Source organism: Cebus imitator, unplaced genomic scaffold (genome assembly GCF_001604975.1).
Source record: "Cebus imitator isolate Cc_AM_T3 unplaced genomic scaffold, Cebus_imitator-1.0 Scaffold261, whole genome shotgun sequence".
Lineage (NCBI taxonomy): Eukaryota > Metazoa > Chordata > Mammalia > Primates > Cebidae > Cebus > Cebus imitator.
This window is the reverse complement of record NW_016107576.1, coordinates 6,128,319-6,155,440: the sequence shown is the minus strand read 5'-3', so window position 1 is coordinate 6,155,440 and position 27,122 is coordinate 6,128,319. Positions and strand designations below refer to the sequence as shown.

General features: G+C 47.6%; 1 protein-coding gene across 1 annotated transcript in view; it reads left to right on the top strand.

The window, feature by feature from the left end:
• The first annotated feature begins 17,392 nt into the window (after positions 1 to 17,392).
• POP4 (POP4 homolog, ribonuclease P/MRP subunit) overlaps positions 17,393 to 27,122 on the top strand; it is a 10,199-nt gene continuing 469 nt past the window's right edge. Inside the window, exons 1-6 of the mRNA XM_017499898.2 lie at positions 17,393 to 17,485; positions 20,352 to 20,404; positions 22,455 to 22,678; positions 23,870 to 23,947; positions 24,125 to 24,186; positions 25,745 to 25,846. Of these exons, the coding sequence (XP_017355387.1) occupies positions 17,479 to 17,485; positions 20,352 to 20,404; positions 22,455 to 22,678; positions 23,870 to 23,947; positions 24,125 to 24,186; positions 25,745 to 25,846 (526 nt within the window). The 5' untranslated portion in view covers positions 17,393 to 17,478. The remainder of the gene's footprint in view (positions 17,486 to 20,351; positions 20,405 to 22,454; positions 22,679 to 23,869; positions 23,948 to 24,124; positions 24,187 to 25,744; positions 25,847 to 27,122) is intronic.

The following is a 27,122-nucleotide window of genomic DNA, read 5'->3' as shown; positions in this document are numbered from 1 at the left end:
GAGAATCTCTTGAACCAGGGAGGCGGAGGTTGCAGTGAGCCGAGATCGCGCCACTGCACTCCAGCCTGGACGACAAAGCGAGACTCCCTCTCAAAAGCAAATAAATAAGTAAATGAATAAATAAATAAATAATAAAACCCTAGAAGCCTTTGCTGTTGGGTTATTTCTGACTCTATATTTGATACAGTCAATTTCCATCTTTCAATTGAAAGTTTTCTCACAATGGTGATAAAATATTGGGTTTGGGAAAGAAAATGTATGCTGCAGAGGAAGAAGGAGGAGGCTGTTCTCTGGAGCATAAGGAGCCGAGGCTGCTCAAAGTTCTGCTGTGTCATTTTTCCTCCTCACTGCCACCCAGGGAGCATCAAGCATCATTGGTATTAGAGGATCAGAACGGCTTTCAAACCTCTTGTCTTCAGGGCCCGTTTGCCTGGTGCAGTCTCCCACTTCATCTGCTGAGTAGGTTGGTAAAATCAAATTTCCCGGACCCCTCTGGGGCAATGGCTGCCCTGGGCCATACACTGTGATACATCACACAGCTCCATCCCTTCCAATTAGTGCCCGGTATGCGAATGGATGTACTGAGAATTAACGTCATTGATCTTCATCCACGAATATGAACAAGGCAAGATTTTTTTTCTGATCAATGCTGCTGATCAATTACCTAATATAAAAAAGGAAAAAGGGAAGGGCCTCTCCGGGCATCAGAGTGCACTGATGTGCCTCTATGCGTGCAGTTCCCATAGACCTCAGCGCCTGTTCTCTGCTGGGGATTCACATTAATAACAGACAGTCTTTCAAGCACAATGAGAAACTTGTGCTCCGTGCTTCCAAGGAAATCCCGTGTGTCTCCAAGAGGGAGGGGAAGTCAGGCACCTCCCATAGCAACCAGCCTGGGGCAGAGAGGACTCAGTGCCCCTGGCACAGCTAGGCAAGGACCAGTGGCCCATTTTATAGAAGTGGCAGGAACCAGTGTGCTCCCCACGTCCACCCCCTCTAGGCCACTGTCTGTGCCACAGTTTATTGGGATCCTCTGTCGGAGGTGGACCAGGGAATAATAGGGAAAGAAAACAATTTACTTCTCCCCAGTTACTTCCAATGGGGATAGGTCAAGCTCTCTGGGACTCTGTCCATGTTAGAGGAAATTCTAGCTCCAGGTTCCAGTGTGAAAGCAAAAGGATAAAATCGTCTGGGGATGTTATCAATCTCAAGTCTCCCCGATTTTTGTTTCCTCCTAGGATACCTACTGCCCTCAGTCCGACTCCATTAGTCATGCCTCAGCTGCCCCGCAGGAGGCTCACCTTGTCACACTGCAGGGTTTATTTATTACCCGAGCTGGGGGTATTTGCATTTCAAAATGAAACTCTCCCTGCAGAAAGCAATGCTCCACCTAAAAGAATGGCTCTCCATTTTTGGAATCTCAAGCACTGTGGTTCCCTGGTGCAGGGGCTCCCAGCGTGGTCCACTGTTGGTGTTGGGGGACCAGCATTTATGATACCCCTGGAATCACACTGCTTAGGAAGCCACCTTTTGTGTGCCTTTCAATTGTTTTCAGACATTCAGTCATTCATGCACTCTTTCTCAAATGCTGCCTGTGCATCTGCCTCTGCCCTGCACCCACACTATGGAGATGCAATTGTGACAGGCAGCACGATGACAACAGCACCCAGAGTTTACCATTCCTGCCATCCCCTCCGCCTTCGGCCTCTCCTCCGCAAGTATGTGCTTTTCCTTGATAAGGAGGGAAAATTGCAATCGAGTGTCCTAACCCAGCTGTCACCAATAAATGTCACCAGACAGTCACTAACCTCAAAAAATAAAGCTTAATTCGTAGCAATTTTGCTAAGAAACTTCAGTTCCTTTTGTCTGTTTCTACCTTTCTATGGAAAAGGACACTTGTCACATGAAATTCGTGAGCTCATATCTGTACCTCACTGCCCAGTGTCATATTATTTACTCTGCAGTATAAGTGCTCTTTCCATTGTAATTACAAGGTCACTGGGCAGAAAATCATTTCATAGTAAAAGGGGTAAAGGGCACCTCCAAAAGAAAAAAAAAAAACCAGACAGGAGTGGAAATCAATCCCTCACCTTCCTCAAAGCAGCCCTGTCTCGTAACAGCCACAATCTAGTCGTGAATCCTGCCATCTGGAAGCACCCCCTCCTCTCCTTCCGCCTCGCTGATGCACCATCAATTTCTGAATGTCATCAACAATCCCGCCTCTTCCCCAGGGTCTCATCATTTCTCTCTCCTTTTACCCTCTATCTTATTTAAACCACTTGACTCTGTCCTGTCTATTCTGGAGGTGTTGATCAAAATCCAGTTACACTGTTTATAGAGAAGTGCCCTCCGCTACTGGATGTCTGCAGTTTCTAGTCACAAGGGCTGTGATTCTTTCAAGTGGCCAGTAAACCAGATTTTTGACAGGTGTGGAGGGAAATAATTTCCAGACTAAGGAAAGAAGCCGCAAGCCATTGCCTCGTTTCTTGTGTTAGAATGCCATCAAGCGACGCACCAGAGAACACTGCTGCAGACCTCGGGCACCTTTTATGTCTAATATTCTGAGACCTCCCCAGGGGAAGAAAATATGAAAACAAATAAATATAAATGCCAAGATAAGCTGTCATGGTCCAAATGGCCAAATTAATATTAAAGGCAGCTCTTGTCCAGGTGTCAAGAAGCCGTATGTATGTATGTATGTATGTATGCATGCATGTAAGTATGTATTTAGATCAATTCTCACTCTGTTGCCCAGACTGGAGTACAGTGGCACGATCTTGGCTCACTGCAACCTCTGCCTCCCGGGTTCAAGCAATTCTTATGCCTCAGCCCCTCAAATAGCTGGAATTACAAGCAAGTACTACCATGCCTGGCTAATTTTTGTATTTCTAGTAGAAAGGGGGTTTCACCGTGTTGGCCAGGCTGGTCTCAAACTCCTGACCTCAATTGATCTGCCTGTCTCAGCCTCCAGAGTGCTGGAATTATAGGCGTGAGCTACTACACCCAGCCAGAATTCCCTATATTCTTGAATAAAATATAAGACGGTAGAAACTTAACAATCTGAGAATTATAAACCAATTTTCAGCATTGCAATGCTGGGTCATGTTTTACTATTTGGCTCCTGATGGGAAGAAGCGAGGGGCATCCCTCGAAGCCACCAGTGCTCCAAACGGAAAGGCCAACGGGGCCCTCCAGGTGTGTGCTAAAGTTGTATCCTCCATCCAGAGGCTGATGCCTTCTGGGGATCCTCAAGGAGCCTCAGGACCCGAGAGAAATAGGGGAACGTCCTGAAGCTCACAAAGAGAGCAGTTGCACCCCAGCCACGGCCCCTGCTGCTCTGCAGACAAGCCCCAGGTATGAAATGAGGGCCAGTCCTCCCTGGAATTGTGCATTGACAGGCAGGATTGAAGCTTCAGGAATGAGGTGATGGTAAATGCCTGCACATTCAGATTTAACATTTTTCCCCTCAAACTCTTGGGCTCAAGCAATCCTCCTGTCTCAGTCTCCTGAGTGTCTGGGACCACAGGACCATTGATGGCACGGAGAAGATGGAAATGACACTGAGTCCAGACCAGAAGGGGGACACTCTGCAAGCTGACAATCTCCACGTCCCAGCATTTCAGACAGCTGAAGCTCCTAGAAGGCTCCTGGCAGTGAAGCAATCTTCGGGCCCCAGAGCACACAGAGAGCTTCTCCCAGGGTTCCTCTCTCTCTAGTATCGGTGGTACCTGGGCTGCAGGAAGGCTGATAGGAGTCCCCAGGGATCCCTTCATGTGACAAGCTGGACACGGGGCCCCAGAGAGGCGTCAGGGCTTGAGCAAGATCAATATCTATCAGAAAATTACAAAGGAAGAATGTGGCTAGGCACGGTGGCTCACATCTGTAATCTCAACAGAGAGGCCGAGGCAGGCAGATCACTTGAGGTCAGGAGTTTGAGACCAGCTAAGACAACATAGTGAAACCCCATCTCTACCAAAAATACAAAAATTAGCAGGGCATGGTGGCGCATGCCTGTAGTCCCAGCTACTCAGGAGGCTGAGGCAGCAAAATCGCTAGAACTGGGGAGGCAAAGGTTGCAGTGAGCTGAGATGGCACCACTGCACTCCAGCCTGGATGACAGAGCAAGGCTCAATCTCAAGGAAAAAAAGGAAGACGGTGTATGGTCTAGGGAAGTATTCTCAGTAGTTATGAAACTGTTAAGTCGGCCAGGGTGCAGTAGCTCATGCCTGTAATCCCAGCACTTAGGGAGGCCAAGGTAGGAGGATCACTTGAGGCCAGGAGTTCAAGACCAGCCTGGGCAACATTTTACAAAAATGTTTTTAATTACTCAGGCATGATGGCACGTGCTTGTGGTCCCAAGCAATCAGGAGGCTGAGGCAGGAGGACTGCTTGAGCCCAGGAGTTCAAGGCTGTAGTGAGCTATGATCAAGCCACTGCACTCTAGTCTGGGAAACAGAAGACTCTGTCTCTAAGTGGAAAAGAAAATTGTTTTGAAACATGCAGGTATTTACCATCACAGGGAATACTGAAAGTGTTTTTTAGCTTGGAATTTTTGTGCCTCGATGAAAATTTCTCCTTTGCTCACCTATTTGGCCCATTTTTCCCTCTAAGTTTGGTGTTCTATTTATAATAGTGTTTTAAAGGCCTCATCTTCCAGCTCAGCATCTGGGTCACCTACACTTCTGCCCTAGTGCCTTTCTTTCCATGATTGTGGGTCACAGTGTCCTGTTTCTGTGGGTGTCGTATGTAGTTTTTTACATTTCAAGCTGGATGTTGTATATTAAAGAACAGCACAGACTGGAGAAGACTAAAGCGTCTTTCCATCTCCTAGAAAGGGCATCCCTTTTCCTTTCGGGCAGCTTTGCTAAGGGGCTGACCTCTACACTCAATCAGGTTTAAAGAGCTTCTGATCCCCTCTGGCTTCAAATCATTTTCTTTTTTTGAAACAGGGTCTTACTCTGTTGCCCAGGCTAGAGTGCAGTTGCAATCATAGCTCACTGCAGCCTTGACCTTGACCTTCTGGGCTGAAGCAGTCCTCCCATCTCAGCCGCCAGAGCAACTGGGACTACAGGTGTGTGCCACCACGCCTGGCTCATTTTTAAATTTTTTGTAGAGATGGGTTCTCACATGTTGCCCAGGCTGGTCTCAAACTCCTGGCTTCAAGTGATCCTCTCACCTCGGCCTCCAGAAGTCCTGGGACTAAAAGTGTGCACCACTGCTCCTAGCCTGGCTTCAAATATCTTGAAGGGGAGGTGTGTCCCCTGCCTGCAGCAGGGCTTTGGGATTCAGGCACCACAAATCCAGATCTCTGTGCTTCCCAGCTGTGTCCCAATTCCAGTTTGGGTGACTTTATATCAGGTCCTTTCTCTCTTGCTTTCACATATTTTGACCCAGACTCATACAAATGTAAACACATCACGCTTAGGTCTGGAGCCAATGGTTGCTTTCCCAGAGTTGAGCACAAGTCAAAATAGGGTGGAGGGAGGTGCAAGCTCTATTTTTAGTAGAGGTAGGGTTTCCCTATGCTGTCCCGGCTGGTCTCAGTGCAAGCCCCCAGAGGACTCCTCGCAGTGACGCAGCCTTCAGGCCCCAGAGCACCCAGAGATCTGCTTCCACAGTCCCTCTCTCTAGTTCCAGTGGCACCTGGGCTGCAGGAAAGCTGGTAGGAATCCCCAGGGATCCCTTCATGTGACAAGCTGGACACCAGGCACCAATGAGGCTTCGGGACTTGAGGAGGATAAATATCTTCCTGCATGCTACATGCACACAATCCCATGCAGCCTGTGGTGACTTTCCTCCAAACCCTTCAAGTGTCTCGGCAAGTCTGGGAAATCCAGTGAAGCTCTCTTAGGACCCAGAGAGCTCTATATTTATCCAGACACTCCATTAGCTGAAACCACGCTTTCCTCAGTGCAACCAGTTCACAGAGTAACACTGGGTCAGGGAGGGGGAAGAAACCTATAGTTGCATTGTATACATTTGGGATCAAGCCAGCCTTAGAGTGACTTCTGAAGGTTGAAAGACTGGAAAACTTGGATTTCAGAAACTGATATTTGACTGGACACACCAGGTGTTAGAGTCCCTGCTGTTGGAATTCCTAATGGTCCGTCTTAAACTGACTTACAGCACAGCGCTGCCTCTTTACAAAGAGCTGGTCCACTGTCCTCCGGCAAGCACCAGTTCTTTGATTCTTGTAGACAAAGTGCCTATTACCCAGCAGGAGAGGGTTTGCCCAGCAGAAGCGTCCGGTGTTAGCACTGGCACCTTGCTGCCTGGCCTCCTCGGTGTGTCAGTGGGCAGTCTCCTGCAGCACATTAGGCCTGAGGAATGACTGAGGGCTGATGCCACTGTGCCCAGGCTCTCCACCACCGCCCTCACCAGCCCTCCTCGTCAATTTATGATGGCTGGATCAAGGGCACAGCAGGGCTGGGGAAGCGCATAATCTTGAGTCTCAGGGATTGTTCTGACCTTGTGAGGACGCAGATAAGGATGGCTACCACCTCTCAAGCCGTATGCTGTGCCAGGCCCTGTTTAAAGATGCATCATCTTGCTAAGTGCTCCAGGTCACCCTGGGAAGAAGATGCTGTTAGCAACCCATGTTACAGACAAGGCCTTTCTGTAGAAAAAGCATCCTGGCCTCATCCTTCTCAAATATGCCTGATATAATCACTCAAAAAGAAACAAAGGGCCGGGTGAGATGGCTCACACCTATAATATCAGCACTTTGGGAGGCCGAGACGGGAGGATTACGAGGTCAGGAGATGGAGACCATCCTGGCCAACATGGTGAAACCCTGTCTTTACTAAATACAGAAAAATTAGCCAGGTGTGGTGGTACACACCTGCAGTTCCAGCTACTCAGGAGGCTATGGCAGGAGAGTCGCTTGAGCCTGGGCAGAGGAGGTTGCAGTTAACCGAGATCTTGCCACTGCACTCCAGCTGGGCAACAGAGCAAGACTATCTCAAAAAAAAAAAAAAAAAAAAAATTGTGTGTATATATACACGCAAAAAAACACACAAATTGGTGTGTGTATATATATATACATATATATATGAATATACACATATATGTACCTATACAAATAATATATTGACTTTGTTGACTTGGTGGATTACAACTTTTACTGACAATAAAGGCTTCCATGCTCTTATTGCACAAGTCTGCTGGTATTCAGGATCACGACCTTTTCTTATACTGAAGAAAAGCGGTAAGGCCGGGCACAGTGGCTCATGCCTGTAATCCCAGCACTTTGGGAGGCCAAGGCGGGTGGATCACCTGAGGTTGGGATTTCAAGAACAGCCTGACCAACATAGAGAAATCCCGTCTCTACTAAAAATACAAAATTAGCCGAGCATGGTGGCACGTGCCTGTAATCCTAGCTACTCAGGAGGCTGAAGCAGGAGAATCACTTGAACCCAGGAGGTGGAGGTTGCAGTCAGCCAAGATCACGCCACTGCACCCCAGCCTGGGCAACAAGTGCGAAACTCCCTCTCAAAAAAAAAAGGCAGTTAAAAAAAAAAAACTACTACTAGAGGCCAGGTGTGGTGGCTAACACCTGTAATCCTTTGGAAGGCCAAGGCGGGTGGATCACTTGCGGTCAAGAGTTCAAGACCAGCCTAGTCAACACTGGGAAACCCCATCTCTACTAAGAAAAATACCAAAATTATAGTTGGGTATGGTGCCTCGTGCCTATAATCCCAGCTACTCAGGAGGCTGAGGCAGAAGAATCGCTTGAACCTGGGAGGCAGAGGCTGTAATGAGCCAAGATCGCACCACTGCACTCCAGCCTGGGTGACAGGGCAAGACTCTGTCTCAAAAAAACCAAAAAGAAATATTATTAGTAATAATGGTTTTTTTTTTTTAAATTCAAAAGTGGAGAGGAGATACAGGAAAAAATACTTCTCTACTGTATTTTCAGAGGCTACCAGGCAAACAGTTTCTGTAAATTTAGTATGTTTATTTACAAAAGAAGATCTAATTTTCATGAATACCCACTTATTTAATAGTTGAGGCTTAATCTTTCTGAGCTTATATATGAGATTTTTCTTGAGTACTCAAAATAGCAGCAGCCTGAATGTCTCAGAGCAACAATTAAAAGAAGCCTGTACAAACACAACAAAGTGTGAATTGCAGAATCAAAGAGCATATATGGGTGTTCACTACTGAAATGTTTCCATTCTTCTGCATATTTGATTTTTCATAATAAATTCCTGGAGGTGGGAGGGGAGTCACCTGCAATGGTATCATCAAAGCTTGACTTCTTGTGAACTTTCACAAAGCTGCTACTGGGAAAACACAAGTGTATCCATGTTTGGAAATTTATCATTTATACTTATAAAAAAGAAAAAAATTAAAGTCTTGTTCTTACCAAACGCAACTTAAAAAAGAGAAAGAAAAGGAAAAATCTCCCATAACTTTACTTACCCAATTATAAAATCTTTTATTATACTCATGTCATTGTAATTATTGTGTATATATTTGAGTTTATTAGTTTGTAACCTTTTAAAAAGTTGTATGTAATTTGTTTAATGGCTACATGGCATTCCATCATGTTATATAAATGTGTTAGTAGTGGTAGAGAACCAAGTTACCCCGAGTAACTAGAGGCGAATCTGGAGGCAAATCCATAAGCGTTTGCAACATCAATTCTTGCCTTGTCAAAAGAAAGAATTCAACTGAGGGACATAAAACAGAAAAAGAGACTGAAGCAAGTTTCGGAGCAGAAGGGAAAGTTTATAAAAAGCTTTAGAACAGTAAAGAAAGAAAATAAGAAAAGTATTAGACAACCTGGAAGGGCAAGCGGGCGACTCCAGAAACCACCAGCACAGCCTGCCCTCTTGTCTTGGGGTTTCACACGCTGGCCTACTTCCGGGGTCTTGCGTTACTTCTCCCCATCCTGAGATCTTATAGGCAAGCTGCTGCTCAGTTTCAGGTGTTTGCCATCTGTTAGGAGTCCGCCTTTTCCCTAGCACCAGCTGTGGCCAATTGCTTTAGAGAAAATAGTTAACAACCACCTGACCATTACCTGATGGTTGCCCAACACTCCTGGGGTGTGTAGCGGGGAGTCTTCTCCTGCCCTGCTCATACCTGACTACCTACCTACTATAACAAATGTACCATACCTAGGAACACTTTATAAAAACAGATTATTGAGACCCACCTGCTGAAAATGAATCCCCGGGTATGATACCCAGAAATTTGAAATTCTGAAGATTGCCCTGTGATTGTGATCCTATATTTGATCAATAGATCAAGCAAATTAAGTGTGTGCTAACTAATTAGGTAAATTAGTGCATTTAATACTGCATTAATTAGCATACCTAATTAACCTAATTTGTTAGCACACAGTTAATTTGCTTGATCCACTATGATCAAATATAGCACTGTTTTTACATTTTTGCTATTAGAAACAACAATCACAACTATCCTCACAGGTATCTCTCTGCATACACAATTATTTTCTGAGAATAATCAAGTGGTTTGTTTGCTCTTTAAAAAATATTTTAGTGATGAAGCAACTATGGAGTAACTCAAGGATGCCCCACCCAACCACCATCAGGGAATTCCAGGGGAGACTGGCAGTTACCCAGGGATGCCAGAATGAATCAACTGGGAATTAAGAGCCCTAACAACGCTAGAAAAGAACTTTCAAAGACAGAGGTCTTCTCACTCATCTCCATCATCACAGAAGCATTGCCCAAAAGGGGCCCCCCTTGAGTATACAGCTCTGAAATTGGCTAACATCTTCTGCTGTCTCATTCGATTTCAAAGTTCATATTTGTGAAGGGCTCTATTGTTCAACATGGTGACTACAGCTTATAACAATGAATTTCAGTTAATAATCTGAATTTCACTGAGAGTAGGTTTGAAGTGTTCTTAACACAAAATGAGTGTATTAGCATCTCTCATAGCTCATTTAGCCATTACACAATGTACACACATTTCAAAACATATTGTACACCATAAATACATACAATTCTTATGTGTCAATGTTAAAATAAAAGCTTTCATTTGGTAGTTCACATGTTATCAGTCCCATAAATTACTATTTTCAGGCATCTGCCAAGGCAGCACGTTTTGGTTTAAATGTTGTTTTTCCAAACTTTATACATATAAAATAAATGCATATGTGTATACATATGCAAAATATAATACACAAATTTTATATAAAGTCGGTGCACTCGGGGTCACTGGGATGAACCATTTTCAGTGCCTGCAGCCTTATGTTTAAAATCAAAATGGTACAAGGTCATGACCAAAGATATTGTAAGCCAATGTTTCTCAAACTAAAACCCTTGGACACACTCCCAGAATCCCCTGAAAAGTGCTGGAGACCACAAGAATGTGGAATGTGACCAACTCAATATACCTGTGGAGGCTATATAAGCAAACAGCAAACTATTCTCATGAAAGCAGGATGTCCGCAATCTGCTGCCAGAGGAATGTCGAGGGCAAATCAACAGTCCTGGTCTCAAGTCCCGTGCTCCTTGACGTTACCTGAATATCTGGAACCTGTTGAACAAGGAAAGCAGTCACGTGAACCTGTGATAAATCAAGTAGCTTACAGACAGTTTCTCCTTCCTCCCTATTCACTCCATCTAATAAATACAAAGGGCTGTAAAAGCCCAAGGCCTTTGTTCACTAGAAGCAAAGAGCCCCCGATCCCTTCTTTCAAACAGAACCTTTTGTCTTTCTCTTCAATTCCGCATTCTTCGTCCTCCTTCATTCATGAGATAACAACCACAAGGGACATGACTGAAGAAGGTCTGCTGGAGCAGAGAAAGTGAAACTGATCAGAGGGACCAGGAACCCCCCGGGAGGAGTCTGCTGGCAGTAGATATAAGGTTAGCGCCCTAAAGAGGTACTGGGAGTGGGAAGTTTCTGAATCAGACTAACTTGGGCAGAATTTGTCTACTGAGGAGCAACATTATGTGCAGTTGCTTAAAGTTTTACTTTACAGTCTGGTGCTCAGGTCAGTTCTAAGTAAAATTTTGATGCCACAAAAGAAATAGCACTCAAAGATAAGTCCACTCAGCAAGGTAGTTTACTTCTATAGAAAGGTGCGGTGTACAGATGGAACAATGGCCGCACCCTTGGACAAGGGGGGAAGGGGCACTTATGCCTGACTGGGGTCGTTCCTACTGCTGTATCGTCCCCTATGGGCTAGGGTTAGACCACACAAGCTAGACCAATCCCGACTGGCTATTTTAAAAAGAGCAGGGGTCTGAGCTGGAGTAGCAGGGCAGGTATTTTGACAGGAAGGTATGTCAGAGCAGGTAGCCAGGGGTAATCAGGTGACCGGGATTAGTCAGGATGGAGCTGGGGGAGGGGAGGCATATATGAACTACTGATTAGAACCAGTGGAGAAAATTGTTTACTGGAATTACAAGGAAGTTAAACTTTAAAAAAGAGATTTAAAGAATAAGAGAGCTGAACATACTGGCATACTGATTCCTTAAAGAGAAACTTGGGGTTCACTATAACAGTTCTCAAACACTAACTAAGCTTCTACAGGAAGTCATTACACATAACCCATGGTTTCCGCAAACAGGTATCCTCGATGTGGAAAATTGGGACCGGGTAGGAGGAGGTTTGAAATGGGCTCATCAAAAAGGTCTTAAAGCAGATCCCTCTGCTTCCTCTGCTTGGAGTTTGGTCCATACTGTCCTCCTGCCATTATCTCCTTATTCAATTGGACAGCAGGAGCCATGCTCTGATTCTCAAAAATTGAAAGAGCCTTCTATCTCACCAATAGCACCCACTGAAAGTGACAAACAGGAGACAAAGGAGGAGGGCCAGCCTGCACCGCCTCCTTGAGTAGCAGAAATAGAGACTCCAATACAAAAAATTCTGTGTGCTGCAGCCATAGCTGGGAAACCCTTAGGACCTTGCGTGTTTCCTATCACTGCAAGGCCCAATCCAAACAATCCACAATAACTTGTTCATGAACACACTCCAGTAGAATTTAAGCTATTAAAAGAATTAAAAGCTAGTGTGGTTAATAATGGAGTACAGAGCCCATTTACTTTAGGATTGCTAGAATCTGTATTCAGCGCTATGCACTGTTTAAGATCTTTTAGGCTGACTGATGGTGCCATGGACACCGCAGTAACCTCCGTGACCTGCACATACACCCCAGATAAGTTCCTGGAAAATCTAAAGTAACTGGAAGACCATGAAAAGAGAAAAACGTGATCAACCCCTGTGGCGCCTACTTAAGATATTCTCTATTGTTCCTTATTCCTGCCCTAATTGATCAGGCCATTGGTCTTTGTAACCAACTTTGGTCAACCTCGTGACTCCACACCCTAAGACTCCCTCCCAGTTTGCAAAAAACTGCCCTAGCTGTAACTTCCCACTGCCCACCCCAACCCTATAAAACCAACTCCTATCCCATTGCCCTTCGCTGACACCTTTTTTGGCCTCAGCCCACCCGCACCCGGATGAATAAGCAGCCATGTTGCTCACACAAAGCCTGTTTGGGGGTCTCTTCATTCAGCGTGCGCATTTTAGCATTTGGTGCCGAAACCCGGGACAGGGGAACTCCTACAGGAGACCAAACCCCTGTCCCTATCCCTGTTCTTGTGCTCCCTCCGTGAAGAGACCTACTCATGACCTAGGCTCATCAGACCCGCCCACAAACCCACTCACCATCCTCAGATCAAGTAAGCGGTTTGCCTCCACTCTCTTCTTTAGCCTTTCTCAATACCTGTCAACCTCCTCCTTTCAGTTTCATCTTCCTCTCCCTTTCAACGGAGACAGGAAGGACAGGATTTTCCGTGAAGTTCATGACTGGAAAAAATCCCACGCAGGTCACGGAACTGGGAAGACAGTCTTCCCTTGGTAACTGATCATTCGGAAACATCTGCTCTGGTCACTCACTTGCACTCACAGGTGATGGATCAACATGGGGGATGCCCCCTTTGACCGATTCGCCCCAGCTTCAGACCAAGGTTTAGTCTGGGACGCCTGCTATGCTGCTTGGTCGCACATTCACTTTCTTTGTCGCACATTCACTTTCTTTGTCTCTGCCACTCAAACTACGGGCAATCTTGCACCCTCCATTCCTTCCTCATCTCCCTTAGCCTGCATTCTGAAAAGTCTCAAATCTCTCCAGCTATCATCTGACCTAAAACCTAAGCGCCTTATTTTGCAATTCCACTTGGCCACAATATAAATTAGACAATGCCTCTAAATGGCCAGAAAACAATACCTTCAATTTTTCTATCCTGCAGGATCTAGACAACTTTTGTTGTAAAATGGGCAAATGGTCTGAAGTCCCCTATGTCCAGACATTTTTCACACTTCGCTGCCTTCCCAGCCTCTGCTCGCAATGTGACCCCTTTCAAATTCTCCTTCTTTCCCTCCCACCTGTGCCCCCTGTCCCTACTGCCAATGCAAATTCTTCACTCTCAATAGACCCTTCTGAACTTTTCCTTCCCCCTCAGGCTGCCCCTCGTCAGGCTGAACCAGACCCTAATCTCCCCACTGCCCCATCCCCTCCCTCTTATGCCTCTGTCACTTCTCCATCCCACACCCACTCCGGGACACAATTCAGCCTTAACACTAGCTCTTCCTCCCCCACCCAACAGTTTCTCCTTCGAGAGGTGGCTGGAGCAGAGGGCACAGTCACAGTGCCTGTTCCTTTTTCTCTGTCCTATCTGTCCCAAATTAGTCAGTGCTTAGGATCCTTTTCATCAGATCCTACTAAATATATCCAAGACTTCCAATATCTAACTGAGTTCTACAACTTAACCTGGAATGACTTAAATGTCACTCTAACCTCTACTCTTTCTCCAGATGAACAAAATAGGGTCTATACTCTGGCTCGGTCTTATGCCGACACCTGCCAGGTGCCATGAGCCAGCCCTCTAAGAGGGCGTCAGGGCAGTACCTAGGGAAGAACCCCAATGGCAATAACAGGTGGGCTCACCTAATATCAATCTGCCCCTGATATTAGGGAAAAACTTCAAAAACCAGAATCTGGCCCTCAAACCCGGCAACAGAAAGTGATCAACCTCACCTTTAAGGTGTTTAACAACCAAGAAGAGGTTGCCAAGCGGCAGCGTATTTCAGAATTACAAATGCTTGCCTCTGCTGTAAGACAGACCTGAGCCATTCCTTCACTCACAGAAGTTTCAGACCACCAAATCCACAGCATTCAGGCTTTTCTTCAGGACCTCCTCCCCCAAAGCCTTGCTTCAGATGCCAGAAAACTGGCCACTGGGCCAGGGAGTGCCCACAGCCTGGGGCTTCATCCTGCTTCAAATACCAAAAGCTTGGACATTGGGCTAATGAATGCTCACAGCCCAAGGACCCCTCTAAGCTGTGTCCTGTCTGTGGGGGACCCCACTGGAAGTCGGACTGTCTGACTCACGTTGCTGCCCCCAGAGCTCCTGGAGCTCCAACCCAAAGCTCCCGAACCGAATCCTTTTTACATCTCCTTGGCTTGGCGGCTGAAGACTGACACTGCCAGAACCCCTCGGAAGCCCCCTGGACCATCCCAGACGCCAAGCTTCGGGTAACTCTTACAGTGGAGGGGAAGTCTATCTCCTTCTTAACCAGTACATGGGCCACCGACCCCACACTGCCTTCTTTTCAAGAACCTGTCTCCTTGGCCTCCATGACTGTTGTGGGAATTGACGGCAAGGCCTCCAGGCCTCTCAAAAGTCCCCAAGTCTGGTGTCAATTACATCACTGCCTTAATCATAGTACTATACAAATACATAACATACCCACCCTAATAATTCTAGGTCTTATTCCTGGATTATGGATCCCTGTCAATTTGAACCATGCGCTGCTACCTCTGCTTTACATTTTGTGAAATTTCTTCTTACCCAGCTCACTCAGCGTGCTCGTGCAGCCTTAGGCATGGTGACGTTTTCTACAGTCTCCTTGGTCACACTAATAACTTCTGTCATAGTGTCCTCAGTAGCACTACATAGTTCTATTCAAACAGCCCAATATGTAGAAAATTGGGCAGATACAGCCAACCAGGCATGGGTGCTCCAAAATAAAATTAATGCCGAATTATAAACAGAAGCAGCAATGCTAAAGACTACTGTTTCGTGGCTGAGAGAACAAGTACAGTTTGCAGCTGTAGCAGCAATTACGCCTTCATTTTAACCATACACTCATTTGTGTAATCAACTTGGAATACAATCAAAGTGAATATCCATGGAAGCTTGTAAAGGCTCATTTACAAGGAGCTTTTACATCCAATATAACTTTTGATATCAGTGATTTACAAAGTAAAACCCTTGACTTAAATAAGCAAACTCAAGGGTATCGGCCCTCTTTAGAAGCTTGGACAGAATTCTAGCAGCGCTTGGAGAGTCTTAACCCTTCTTTTTTTTTTTTTTAAGATAGAGTTTCACTGTGATGACCAGGCTGGTCTTGAACTCCTGACCTCAGGTGATCCACCCACCTGGGCCTCCCAAAGTGCTAGGGTTATAGGCATGAGCCTCCCACCCGGCCTAACCCTTATCTTTTAGCCTAACCCTTCTTATCTTAAACATAACCTCAATGTTTCTTTTATTATTATAGAAATAATGTTATTATGTCTCTGTTTTCTCCTGGTAGTCTGTAGGATCAGGTTACCACCAACCAGCAATTGAAAGCTGTCCAGCCTGGAATTAACTTTATTGTATTAATGCAAAAACTAAAAGGAATTGATGCTGGAGACCGAAAGAATGTGGGACGTGACCAACTCAATTTACCTCTGGAGGCTATATGAGCAAACAGCAAACTGTTCTCATGAAAACAGGACGTCGGCAAACTAACAAATAAATGTTGTTCTTCCAGCTTTTATACATACGAAATAAATGCACAAGTGCATACATATGCAAAAACTAATACACAAATTATATATATATAAAGTTAATGCACTCGGGGTCACTGGGATGAACCAATTTCAGTACCCGCAGTCTTTCTGCATGTTTAAAATCAAATGGTACAAGGTCACCACCAAAGACATTGTAAGCCAGTGTCTCTCAAGCTAAAAACCCTTGGACATACTCCCAGAATCCCCTGTAAAGAAACGTATACAATACTCAAAGTTGAGAACCACTGACTTAGCATACAGGGACCATATTGCTTTTCTCGGCCACCCAGCACAGGCCCGGTGCTCAGCAGAAATTGGGGCCCCACAGTTCTGCCCAGCACTGGGTCACTCCTCAGAAGTCTAGACCAGGCCTTCCTGCATCTTTCCAATGAACAATGGAGTATCGGTTTTTTTGTTTTTGTTTTTGTTTTTTTGAGACGGAGTTTCGCTCTTGTTACCCAGGCTGGAGTGCAATGGCACGATCTCGGCTCACCGCAACCTCCGCCTCCCGGGTTCAGGCAATTCTCCTGCCTCAGCCTCCTGAGTCGCTGGGATTACAGGCATGTGCCACCATGCCCAGCTGATTTTTTGTATTTTTAGTAGAGACGGGGTTTCACCATGTTGACCAGGATGGTCTCGATCTCTTGACCTCGTGATCCACCCGCCTCGGCCTCCCACAGTGCTGGGATTACAGGCTTGAGCCACCGCGCCCGGCCCTGGAGTATCTGTTTTTTGGAGGCAGGTCTGACTCTGTCGTCCAGGCTGGAGTGCAGTAGCGCGATCCCGCCATCCAGGCTCAATGCAGCCCTGAACTCCTTGCGCTCAAGTGATCCTCCCACCTCAGCCACCCGAGTAGTTGAGACTACAGGCACGCACCACCACGCCTGGATAATTGTTTTTTCATGTTTTGTAGAGATGGGGTTTCCCTATGTTGCCCAGGCTGGCCTTGAACTCCTGGGGTCAAGAGTTCTTTCCGCCTGCACCTCCCAAGGTGTGAGCCACCTTTGATCTTATTGGTGATTGTTTTTATTGAATAAAAACGAATATTCTAAGTCTCAAGAAAGCTTTTGAGAACTTCCAAAGGACCCAAGCGGCGCATCACCACCTGAGACGCCGACCCCACTCACAGCACAGATTGGCAGAGAGGCCCAGAGATGGGAAGTGCCCTAAGCGAGGTTACACAGCTAATTAGCAACTAGAACCTAAGCTTGCTGCCCCAGCTTCGGTGCCCGTGCCCACAGCAGAAGCTGCCTCGGCTGATCCCTTAGAGTGCTTAGGGACAACACAGACCGCATCCCACTGTCCCCGTCCCATTTCCGCCCTCCCAGGTCCCCAGCCTCTTTCGAATCCTCTCCAAGTTGCCTCACCTCGCTCTACTCCGGGCTTTTGCAAGCATTCCACATGCCTTTACCCTAACTCTACTGCCCGTTCCCCAAAAGACGCAAGCAGCAAAGGCCCCAAGAAGCGAGCCCACGCCTCCGCACTGCCCAGCTACACCTACACAGCTCTCAGCCGCTGAGGGAAGGTCCCAGGCGCATGCGCCCCAGAGGTGGGCACGCGTCGGTGACGTCACGTATAGCGCCTTCTCCTAGCTCCGAGCGTCTGCCACAGCAGCTGCCAGTGCGTCATCAGAGCGCGCCGGAAGCGGTCCAAGAATGAAGAGTAAGTGGGGCCACTAGTTGGAGAGGGTTGGGGCCGCTAAGGTTCGGGGTCTTGGTGCTGGTGGGTGAATTGGGTCTGGGCTACCTATCGCTGCGGAGTCCGAACAGATCTGCTACAGGAATGAGCCCACCCTATATAAGAAAAACGGAGGGCTAGAGCGCGGGTTAGGCTGGCTCGACCTCTGAGCTAGGGAGGGATGTCAGGGCTGGAGGCAGGTTCTCCCGGGAGCTGCTCAGTGGTGTGCCATGCTAGAGGAGGGTTCTAGGCCTTGGCCCAACTTGGCCACTACCTCCCGGAGTGGCCGCGGTCAAGACCCTGCCTTCTGCGAGCTGGTTTCGCACCGTTATCTGACGCAAAGCGCCGAGAGCTGCTGGGGAATGGTATCACTAACCCAAAGCTTTGGGACTTAAGGGTAGAAGACATGTGCCAAGGAGGGGCTTGTAGACACCGTTGAGACTGGGCCCCCGATAAGAATTTTGATTTTTCACCTCTGACTCTTTCTACCTGTATGATCAAGTAGATTGTCGCAGCATATCTCAGCTTTAATTTGCTAATGCGCATAAGTAATGACGAAACATGTGTAGCTTGTAATGAGGTGTGTCTGGCAAGTAATGAGTGTCTAGCAATTGTTAGATGTGTATTGTTGTAGAAAGACTTCCAAGTCCGTTACTAAGCACCTGTAACAGGTGAAGCAAAGTTATCAGGCCCCGCATGTTGCTCTCTACAGTTTATACTCCCCATGTTCCATTTGAGGGAGAACTAGATGCTGTATATAAAACTTGCAACCACATTGGTTGGCTTGATCAAACAGACTTGGCCGGTGTAGTGGGACACGCTTGTAGCCCCAGCACTTTGAGAGGCTGAGGCAGGAGGATCACTTGAGGCCATGAGTTGAAGACCAGCTTGGGCAACAACATAGCGAGACCCCATCTCTACAAAAACTGGGGGGGAAAAATTAGCCAGGTGTGACGGCACACACCTGTAGTCCCAGCTACTCAGGAGACTGAGGTGGGAGGATCACTTGAAACCAGGAGGTCTGAGTTGCAGTGAGCTATGATTGTGCCATTGCACTCCAGCCTGGGTAACAGAGTGAGACCCAGTGTCAAAAAAAAACCCTGTAACCACCTTGCATCAAACATTCATAGGGAAGGACAAGAAAGCTGGAATGAAATTTACAGAGTGTAGTGTAAATTACATTTTGTAGCTATTTGGCCCATAAACCAGGCCTTAATCATGCCATTCTTATTCCATTCACACCTCTACTCTGTCCGCAGTGCCATGGTTTCTTCTTTCAATAAATTAAGAAACAGAAGTGTGGAATGTATTTTAGAAGTTGAAACTCCACTGACCTATGTATATTTTGAATTTAAAGAAAGAACTTTTAGGCCAGGCGTGGTGGCTCACGCCTGTAATCCCAGCACTTTGGGAGGCGGAGGCAGTGGATCACAAGGCCAGGAGTTCGAGACTGGCCTGGCCAACATGGTGAAACCCCGTCTCTATTAAAAATTACAAAAATTAGGCAGGCATGGTGGCACACGCCTGTAGTCCCAGGTATTCAGGAGGCTGAGGCAGGAGAATTGCTTGAACCCAGGAGGTGGAGGTTGCAGTGAGCCAAGATCATGCCATTGCACTCCAGGCTGGGCAACAGAACAAGACTCCATCTCAAAAAAAAAGAACTGTTGTATTTTATCAGTTCAGGACACCATCAATTATATGATACATTATAATTTCATACACAATAAAATGTGAAGAGTCTTTTATTTTTTAAGGCAGAGTCATGTTCTGTCGCCCATGCTGGAGTGCAGTGGCACAATCTCGGTGCACTGCAACCCCCACGTCCTGGGTTCAAGTAATTCTACCTCAGCCTCCCAAGTAGCTGAGATTACAGGCACACGTCACTGCACCCAGCTAAGTTTTGCATTTTTAGTAGACATGGGGTTTCACTGTGTTGGCCAGTATGGTCTCAATCTCTTGACCTTGTGATCCACCTGCCTCGGCCTCCCAAAGTGCTGGGATTACAGGCGTGAGCCACCACGCCCAGCAAAAAGTCTTTTTAAATATCTTGCAGTTAACAAAACTTACTTCTAACCATCTGCATCCTATAGACAGCTATATCATATAACTTTTAAATGAGTTACCTTGTTAGACTTAGCAAGTGCTCAAGCTTCTAACTTGGGATATTTTAAACCAGTGCAACTCGAAATGTGATCCACTCACCTGCAGAATATCTGGGAATATGTTAGACACTCAGGATCTAGGGTGGGGGACCAATAATCTGCATTTTAATAAGATCCCAGAGATTTTTACACACGTTAAATTTTGAGAAGTACTCCTTTTAAACCACGTGCTTGGAACTTCTAGCATAGATGTGGCCAGAGGGTGGGATAAGAGGCATCCAAGACAGCTTTGCTCTTCATACCAACCCCATCTTCACCTATCTCTGAATAAGCAGTTGTTCTGCTAGGCTATAAGCTATGTTATTTTCTTCTTTTTGAGATGGAGTCTCGCTCTGTTCCCCGGGCTGGAGTTCAGTGGCATGATCTCAGCTCATTGCAGCCTCCACCTTCTGGGTTCCAGTGATGCTCCTGCCTCAGTCTCCCATGTAGATGGAATTACAGGCACGTGCCACCATCCCCAACTAATTTTTGTAATTTTAGTAGAGACAGGGTTTCACCATGTTGGTGAAACCACCAGGCTGGTCTCGAACTCGTGACCTCAGGTGATCTGCCTGCCTCAGCTTCCCAAAGTGCTGGGATTACAGGCATGAGCCACTGCACCCAGTGGCGTAGTTATTTTCACAGTTAGAAAAATCTTAGGTCAGCAATACCCAACAAGAATTAATCATTTCTGTTTTTGAATTCCCCAGGTGAGATCTACCATGCATTGTCTCAGAAAGAGGCGAAAGACGCCGATGTCCAGGTCAGTTCTTGGCAGGAGGTCTAGGAGCAACAGAGGTGATAGCAAAGATGGCTCGGTAGCCTCTGAGCCCACAGCACTGGTTGAGATGTCCTTTCCCACATGGTGCTCCTCATTTTGCTGGCAGACATCTAAGGAGGGATCAAAGTCTGTAGTTCTGATGGCCTGTTTCCACGTGCCGGCCTCCTCTTCTCTTGTGCCAAAGTCAAGTTTGGTAAAATGAGGCTTTTCTTAACCTTTTATCCTCTCCCACTGTGTTGGGGACTCCAGCCTGTGCCCACCTGCTGGGAAGCATCGTTCGACCTTGTCGCCGTACCCTCTGCACTTCCGAAGAAGGCGTGCAATCACATATCATAAGTGAAATTTCCAGATTATATCTAGATGCCTCATCCTGCTTTGTCAGTTTTGCAAAAGTTCCTCTTGTGGCTCATATGAGAGCGTTACCTTGAAAGCAAGATTTTGAAAGACCAGTATACCTTTGTTTTGCTTCTCCATGAAAGCAGAGCCACTCAGGTATTTAAGAGAATCAGATCATTGTCCTGTTATAGTAACAATGACGAGAGTGAATTAATTTTTTTTTTTTTTTTTTTTTTTTTTTTTTTTTTTTATTTTTTTTTTTTTTTTTTTTTTTTTTTTTTTTTTTTTGAGACGGAGTTTCGCTCTTGTTACCCAGGCTGGAGTGCAATGGCGCGATCTCGGCTCACCGCAACCTCCGCCTCCTGGGTTCACGCAATTCTCCTGCCTCAGCCTCCTGAGTAGCTGGGATTACAAGCACGCGCCACCATGCCCAGCTAATTTTTTGTATTTTTAGTAGAGACGGGGTTTCACCATGTTGACCAGGATGGTCTCGATCTCTTGACCTCGTGATCCACCCGCCTCGGCCTCCCAAAGTGCTGGGATTACAGGCTTGAGCCACCGCGCCCGGCGTGAATTAATTTTTAGTTAGCATCTATAGGTGCAAAGTGAAGCAGACAGAGTTTCTGCCATCATACGGTGAGCGCCCTCAAAGGCTATGTGTACCCTATCTTCCCATCCCCGTTGCTTTCCCGTAGATGGAGGGCCGGGTTACTAATGACAGATCAGCATCAGTGTGTCAGCCTCAGTCTTAACATTTACCACCTAGCTGGTGCAAAAAGAGCTCAGGAAACGGCCCAGCCAGCGGACAGGCCCTGAGGAGAGAGTACTGCCCAGGGCTGTGGTGGGCATGAGGGCAGTGGCATCCACTGCCAAACAAGAATCCATTATTGGAACTCCAACTTGAGAGGTAGTGGTGAGCTTGGAAGGTTTTTTGTTTTGTTTTGTTTTTGAGAATTCCACTCAATTATGACAGTCATTTTTCCCAGAAGCCCTCCCTAAGAGCCTGTGCTCACTTATGGTAAACTGACACCCTGCTCTCAGTGACGCCCATTGGGGCGAGTGAGCATGGGGCCTGAGCTGCTCTTGATGGTGCCTTTCTCCACGTGATGGTCTGCGGGAGCGGACATCTTAAAGAGGGGCCACGCCGTGCCCACAGAGCTGGAAACCCAGTTAAGGAGTATTATCCCGAGGACGCAGTGTCAAGGTCCCTACCCCCTGAGGCTCGGCCAACCCTGGAGCCTAGTTTTGCTGTTTTCTGTAGTGTTAGGATCCCTTCCTCTGTAGCTGAGTGCTGCTCTAAGCTCACTTTCATCTGGTCATGCCTGGTCGAATATCTTTGTTACACATTTCTAAGTTTTCTTTTCTGCCAAGGATGAGAGAAGTCTTCTTCCGGATAGAAAGGTTTGGGTCCTCATCAGAGTAACCTCAGAAAAGCAGGGCCAGAGCAGGAAGTGAGCGTTTGACATGGCTGCCGTGTGTGACAAAGGGTCATTAATTGGCGTGTGAGTGTGACTTACATCTCAGCAGCTGTGGGTAGCAGACGCATGGCAGGTGAGCAGGGTGTGAGCCTCAGTGGGTAGAGGAGTGGGCTACATCTGCTCTGGCAGTAGCTGCAGGGGGTGGTGGGCGGGATGCCTGGGATCCTTTACTGCCCAGACCAGAGCAGTGAGTGCCACACCCCCTTGTGCACCTGCAGCCTACAGGAGCACAGCGGGCCGAGGCCTTTGTGAGGGCCTTCCTGAAGCGCAGCACACCTCGCATGAGCCCGCAGGCCCGTGAGGACCAGCTGCAGCGCAAGGCCGTGGTCCTGGAGTACTTCACCCGCCGCAAGCGCAAGGAGAGGAAGCAGAAAGCCAAAGGCCTCTCTGCCAGGCAGAGGAGGGAGCTGCGGCTCTTTGACATTAAACCAGAGCAGCAGAGGTAAGCCGAGCCCCCCACGCTTTTCTGCCCACCATGCCTACCCTTCCGGGTGTGGACTTGGCTGGGTAGCTGGGGAGGCAGCCTGGCTCCACCTAAGCTAAGGGTGCCTCTCTGTTGTCTGCCACAAGAGGGCAGTCTTCCTTCACCAATCTGGGCTGGGTTCAGCTAGGTGGGTGAGGCAGGACTCATTGGCCCCTGTCCTCACCTTCAGGAGTGAGACCTGTGCAAGTACATCTGTTGCCCGTGGCAACAGGCTGTTTGTCCCTGAGCTTTGTTAGACAGAAAAGAGGAACTGATATTAATGTATATCGCTTTGTAGCTTTTAATAGTGCTAGACAGTCAACCACTCGGGTTTCACTGCCAAAGCAAGATGCTGCCTACATGTTTCAGAAGTTTCCAAAAGGAATGTGTCACTGTCCTGTCCTGTGGGAGGATGTCTTCCTCCAGCCGACGCTCCATCCCTCCTTGGTGATGGGTCTGAGTGTGTGTGTCTTGGGGCTGTCTGTAGGCTTTTGCTTGGAGATCTACAGCCAAATAGCCTCCCACGCTCCAGAAGACACTTAAAGTATGTCATGCTGTCCCCAGCTCCACTCAGGAGATCAGGCGGAGGAGGGGCTGCTCCTCCCAGGGTTTGCCTCCCGGGTGGAGCTCTGGTTGGATTTGAGCTTGAGGTCCTTGTTTCTCTATCCTAAGCCTTCATGAAAATGGATTCCCCACAAGGCATCGAGACTAGAGATAATGGCCCAGAGGAAAGCTGTTGGGGTCCTCTCCCCTGCTCCCCACCACTTGCATGCTCACCTTCCAGACCAGCCTGCTGCCTCACATGAGGACCTGCGTGACAACCAGCAACCACTGCCTTATTGAGGGCTTACTAAGTTCAATTTCACGTAACAGAAAACCTCAAAATCACAGTAGCTTCAATGAGCCTCATGTTTATTTCTCTGTCATGGAAAGAACTCCAGGTGGACACCACCCTGGCTGGTGTGCTTCCACCAGTGAGGAAACGGAGGTTAGAGCGGTGAAGCTTCTTGATCTCCCTTATCAGCTCAGTTCTTGATCCTAGGATTTGCATTTAGTTCCTAATGAGCCCAGGTCACAGTTGTTGGCATCAAGCCAAGCTCTGTGCTGTTTGAACATTGTCATCCCAAGCTCATGTGGTCTAACTTTTTCGTGTTTCTGACTTTGCCGCAGATACAGTCTTTTTCTCCCCCTCCATGAACTCTGGAAACAGTATATCAGGGACCTGTGCAATGGGCTTAAGCCAGACACGTAAGTTGCATTCCTGAAGCTTTTCTCTTTGGGGTAGATCCCAAGTCTCTGATCATTGTAAATGCATTTTCAGGAGCCAGCCTTGGCATTGCCTGGCCGCAGAAGGCTGAAGACCTAGTTGCTTCTTTCGGAACTTTTTATGATGATGTAAACCAAGGGCTTCTGTTTACCTTGCAGGCAGCCACAGATGATTCAGGCCAAGCTGTTAAAGGCAGATCTTCACGGGGCCATTATTTCAGGTAATTTACCTAAGAGTGCGTAGCACATGGCTATCCAGAGGTTCACACCATCACTCTGTGGAGACCCAGGGCTTGCGTTCTGTTGGACACACTCCTTAACTGCGTGGATTCCCTGAGATGGCCCCTGGTCACCATCATCCCCACATTCAGGGTAGGAGATGCTTCTTGCCGGCTGTCTTAGCCAGTCTGGCCCTTTGCTTGACACATCCGAAGTGGTCTCTGTGTACCTTTTCCACACAGGGACCCCTGTTGGTACCCTAAGGGGCACAGTGGCTGTTGGCACTCACCCATGGCCAGGAATCTTTACAGAATCCCTTTCATCCAGTGCTATGATTCCAAATGTCACCTACGCCTGATAGCCCCCAAGGTGACATCTCCAGCGTAGGCCTGTCCCCTGAACTCCAGGCTCAGGTATCCAGCTGCCCACTTAGCCACCTGGATGTTCAGGGGGCATCTCAGTCTCTACAGAGCCAAAGCCACTCCCGATTCCTCTCACAGCAACCCCTCCCGCTCTTTTCTATCTCAGTTAATTACTCAGTTATCTACCCTGGTTGTTCGGGCCAAAAACCTAAACAGTGTCTGTGTTTCTTCTTCCCTCATCCCCTCCTCTGATCCTGTGGAACATCCTACTACCTAAACTCAGCCACTGTCATCTCCCTGGATTACCTCAGACACAGGCAGCCAGAGTGCCTGTTATATAGAGATCAGAGCGCGTTCCTTCCCTGCTTCAAGTCTTCGGCAGCTTCCCATCAGATGGGAGTAAACGTGCCTCCAGATCCCTGGGGCAGCAGGCCTCCTGCCCTGCCTCAGGGCTTTGCCTCTGCTCCTTCCCTCTGCCCGGGAGTTCTGTGTGTGCACAGACCAGCTTCTCATTGTTCAGCCCTGCTCCAGTGCCACTCCCCGAGGGTCTACCATGGCAAAACATGGCCCTCTGCACTCATTGCCCTGTCCCTACTCACCGCTGTCAGAAAGTAGAATGGTGTGGTTCACCACGCGTCACCCTGCCTTGCTAGAACCTGGGCTCCATGAGAGCAGGATCCAGGACTGCCTCTTTCCAGCTGTCTCCCTGGCATCTCCCAAGGACAGAGCAGGCACACTGCAGCTGCTCAGTGACTATCTGTCGGCTACACCAAGTCTCGGGTCAAGACGAGGGAGGGGCTGCTGCTTGTGATGGTGGCTCGTGTCGCAGTGCTGGCTGCTGGGCGGCTCTGCAGCAGGACTCACGTTCATCAGAGCAGCCAGCCCATGGGCCTTGATGGTGCAGGGCACGTGTGTCACCTTTGACTCCAGAATCCTGCCCAAGACCCCTACAGCCACAGACCTCCGAAGGATACCTCATAGGAACAGTCCAGAGGCTGCAAAGCCCCAGGGGAAGCCTGGGTTCTCGTCGGCTCAGGCAGTGCTCATGGTTGAGGCCCCACGCCCTGTGTGCTCTCTTCCTTCGTCTGCTAGCTAAGAGGGTAGGACCAGCACCCCTGACCCCTGAAGCCTGCTGCTTGTCTGTGGTTCCCCCAGCACCATAGAGGCCTGAGCCTGGAACTGTCCTTTTCCTTTGCAGTGACAAAATCCAAATGCCCCTCTTATGTGGGTATTACAGGAATCCTTCTACAAGAAACCAAATACATTTTCAAAATTATCACCAAAGAAGACCGCCTGAAAGGTATGTAGGTGTTTCCACAATCCTGTGGGCTGGGGCTTCCAGCTCCTGCGTTAGCCCTTTCCTTGAGGCTCCAAGATTGCAGATACTTACTAACCCTGCATTAAAGCCTGCAGAGACCATCCCCTGCGCCCATGGCTCCCCCAGGAGATGTGTGTCGGTGCAGCCAGCAGCCCCAGCCAGGAATGGCTAAGGGGAAGGAGGAACTGCTTGGCTGTGCCTCGGGGAACCTGGGGTCCCAGGAGGGGGCCTCCACCTGCCGCAAGGCCACTGCTCCCAGAGAAATGTAGCCATACAGGCAGCAGGATAGAAACAGGAGCAGCGCCTGTCCCTGGGTTCCAAGCTGTGTCCTTGGCGATGACATTGTGTTCCATCGATGACATTGTGTTCCATCGGTGGCCAGCATTGCTCTAGCAGACACTTCGGGTCTTCCAGGATTTTCACACAGTGCCTTGCCCACAAATCCAGAGATATCAAACCACAGTTAGAGGGTTTTGTTCCTTTAATTTTTTTTTTTTTTTTTAGACAGTCTCTCCCTTTACCCAGGCTGGAGTACAGTGGTGCAATCTCAACTCACTGCAGCCTCTGCCTCCAGGATTCAAGGGATTCTCTTGCCTCAGCCTCCTGAGTAGCCGGGATTACAGGCATGCACCACCACAGCCAGCTAATTTTTGTATTTTTAGTAGAGAAAGGGTTTCACCATGTTGGACAAGCTGGTCTCAAACTCCTGACCTCAAGTGATCCTCCTGCTTCAGCCTCCTAAAGTTCTGGGATTACAGGCATGAGCCACTGCACCCGGCCTCGTTCCTTTACTTTTTGAGTTTGGTTTTTCTTGTTGCTCCCCTTATTTTCCTACGTATTCTTCTACCTCACATCATAGACCTCAGAAAGTGTTGTGACAGTTTCCCCGCAGAGCATAAGGCCAGGAACCCATCTGAAAGTTATGTGCGGAAACCAGTTTCTGGCAGGTGTTCTGGGACTTTCTGGTTCTGGGAATTTGTTGTATAGCGTTTGACCCTGAAGATTAGGTGCTGAGTTACATTTAGCATGTGACTAAATTGACCTTATGGCAGAGGAACCACATGGAACCCTAATGCCGCTCCCTTTGTGGGTTTCCCGTTTCCTATTAGCTTTTTTTTTTTCATTCAATGTGTTATGAATAATATTCTACTTAAAAGTAAAATATTAAATAAAGAAATGAATGAATAATAAAACTTTGCTGCCAAGGTTTTTTCCTCATCTTTTTTCTCCTGCTTATTTTGTTTTTTTTTTTTTTTTT